Source organism: Lichtheimia ornata (genome assembly GCF_029851405.1).
Source record: "Lichtheimia ornata isolate CBS 291.66 chromosome Unknown scaffold00202, whole genome shotgun sequence".
NCBI lineage: Eukaryota > Fungi > Mucoromycota > Mucoromycetes > Mucorales > Lichtheimiaceae > Lichtheimia > Lichtheimia ornata.
This window is the reverse complement of record NW_026695521.1, coordinates 6,899-9,305: the sequence shown is the minus strand read 5'-3', so window position 1 is coordinate 9,305 and position 2,407 is coordinate 6,899. Positions and strand designations below refer to the sequence as shown.

At 43.7% G+C, this 2,407-nt stretch overlaps 1 protein-coding gene across 1 annotated transcript; it reads right to left on the bottom strand.

The window, feature by feature from the left end:
* Positions 1-2,407, bottom strand: O0I10_013012 (uncharacterized protein; the record flags this gene model as incomplete). The annotated part of the gene is made up of 1 exon (XM_058492879.1): positions 1-2,407. A coding segment is annotated over one exon (2,407 nt), but the record flags the coding sequence as incomplete, so codon positions are not given.

The window sequence follows — 2,407 nt, the reverse complement described above, 5'->3', positions numbered from 1 at the left end:
ATGCTGAGTATGAAAGATGATGGTGATGAGATCTTGAGAATACGACACCGTTCATGGCTCTATTGAACATTAAAGCAAAAGGAGTGGACCCATGGCGACCTGCAACCTTATTGTTGAGAGCAAGTTGTGTAGGCTTCACATACAAGTCCCAATCTTTGATTGCTCCTTGGACGCACTTACGGATGACATTGACAGTGGTTTGTACGAAACGCTCTGCCAAGCCATTGGCCCGTGGATGATAAGGTGTAACGAGTCGATGCTCAAATCCGGCTGACTCTGTAAGTTTACGCATTAATGCATTAACAAATTCAGTGCCATTATCGGATTGCAAATAGCGGGGGAAACCATAATCGCAAAAAGTGTGAACAACCACTTGTACCACTGTATCGGATGATTTATCCGGCAATGCATGTAAAACGCAGAATCGCGTGCATACGTCAACCATAACTAATAAGTAAATGTTACCACGATTGCTTGTATCGAAAGGACCAGCTAAGTCAATTGCCCAGTGATCACCAGGTAGGTAAGCGTGGATAGGACGTAAAGGGTGATAGCCGACTTTACCGATGTTGTATCGTTGACATTTGTCACAGCTATGTACAATACCCTGTGCTTCACGGTGCATGTTATCCCATGTTAAACCATTGGAATGGAGGTAGTCTACCATTGCCTTAGCACCAAAGAGACCAAAAGCGTGTGCTTCAAGTAGCAATTGCTTGCGTTGAGATTCGGGTGGTACAAACATATCGTCTGTGCCATCATCCATACCGCTGTTGGTATTATTGGTGTTGCTGCCTTTGACCTCGATGGCATGATTTGTGTAAGAGGTGTGTTGATTACTATGCGTTTGCGTAGCACTGCCCTCTGCCAGCTCTTTAGCCGTAGGGAAAAGGCGTGAAAGCTGATCAGGTAAAGTATTATCAAGTCCAGGCAAGTGCACAATGTTAAAATTGTATTCAAGAATAGTGTCCAACCACCCAAGCATCATTGGGTTGGCAATCTTTTGTGTATGTAAAAAGACCAATGCTTTATGATCGGTGTATAAAGTGAAGTGATTACCCCAGAGAAACTTATGAAATTTATTAAGAGCGAAGACAATGGCGAGTAGCTCACGCTTAGTAGTGGAGTAATTACGTTCCGAAGCAGAAAGTGAGCGTGCCATGAAGCCAATATGGTGTGTTTTACCATTGATTACCTGATAAAGTACCGCCCCAATGCCAGAGTTAGAGGCATCCGTAGCAACCTGAAAAGGATGGTTAAGATCAGGGTGGCACAGAATAGGTGCCTGATGTAAGATTGTTTTTAGGTTGTCAAAAGCCTGTTGTTCAACATTACCCCAAAGCTTACCAAGTCGATTGGCGTATCGAAGCTTGTCAAGGGGAGCCATTAAATCAGCGGCCTTTGGGATGTGTTCACGAAAATAGTTGATGACCCCAAGAAAGCGCATGATGTCTTTTCCAGTTTGCGGTGTGGGCCAATCCTGTACATTAGTAACCTTGCGTGCATCAAGAGATTTACCCTGTTCAGACACACAAAAGCCAAGGAGGTAGACCGCTTTTTGAGCGAAGTGACATTTATTTGGGTTGAGGATTAAGTTGACGCTGGTAAGTTTCTCAATGGCGGCAGCCACATGTTGAGCGTGTTCCTCAATAGTCTTTGAAAAGATGATGATATCATCCACGAAAGTGGATACGAAAGGCATATCATTGAAAATGATGTTCATAGTGCGTTGGAAGGTGGAAGAAATAGGTTTGAGTCCAAAAGGACAACCTTTAAACATTAGCTGTGGAAAGCCAGGAACCTTGAATGCTGTTTTAGGTCTGTGTGGTTCATAGATTTCAAACCTGTGGAAAGCACTTTTAAGGTCTAAGGTGGTAAACACCTTGCTACCTTGCAATTCATGGTAGATATCATTGATTAAAGGCAACGGATGACGATCCGGGGTGATCAATACTTTATTAATGTGTCGAGGATCTAAGCAAGGGCGTTTGTCAGTGTAATTACCGAAGAGATCCTTTTTGGGTGCCAATGTGATAGGGCTGTTCCACATAGTGGATACAGGTGCCTTTTCAACCACGCCATCATCGATCCAAGATTGGACCTGTTCACGAACCTTATCAAGGCAAGCAACTGGAATGGGATACTGGCGCTTATGGATTACTGTGGCATCATCATACATATCAAGATAAATCATTGACTCGGGTACAGTGCAAAAGCTATCTAAAGGAATGTCTTTATTCTTGTCAATTGTGGGTTGTACAATGCTAAAGAATGCGTCACGCTGAGCGTGGGAACCTGCAGGAGAATTGTTAGGCTCGGGGACATCGTTTATTGGCGTTTCTTTTTCTTTCGGTTGCGCTTTCCATGTTGCTGTTAAACCGGTAATGCCAATGTGCAGTTTGGGCAT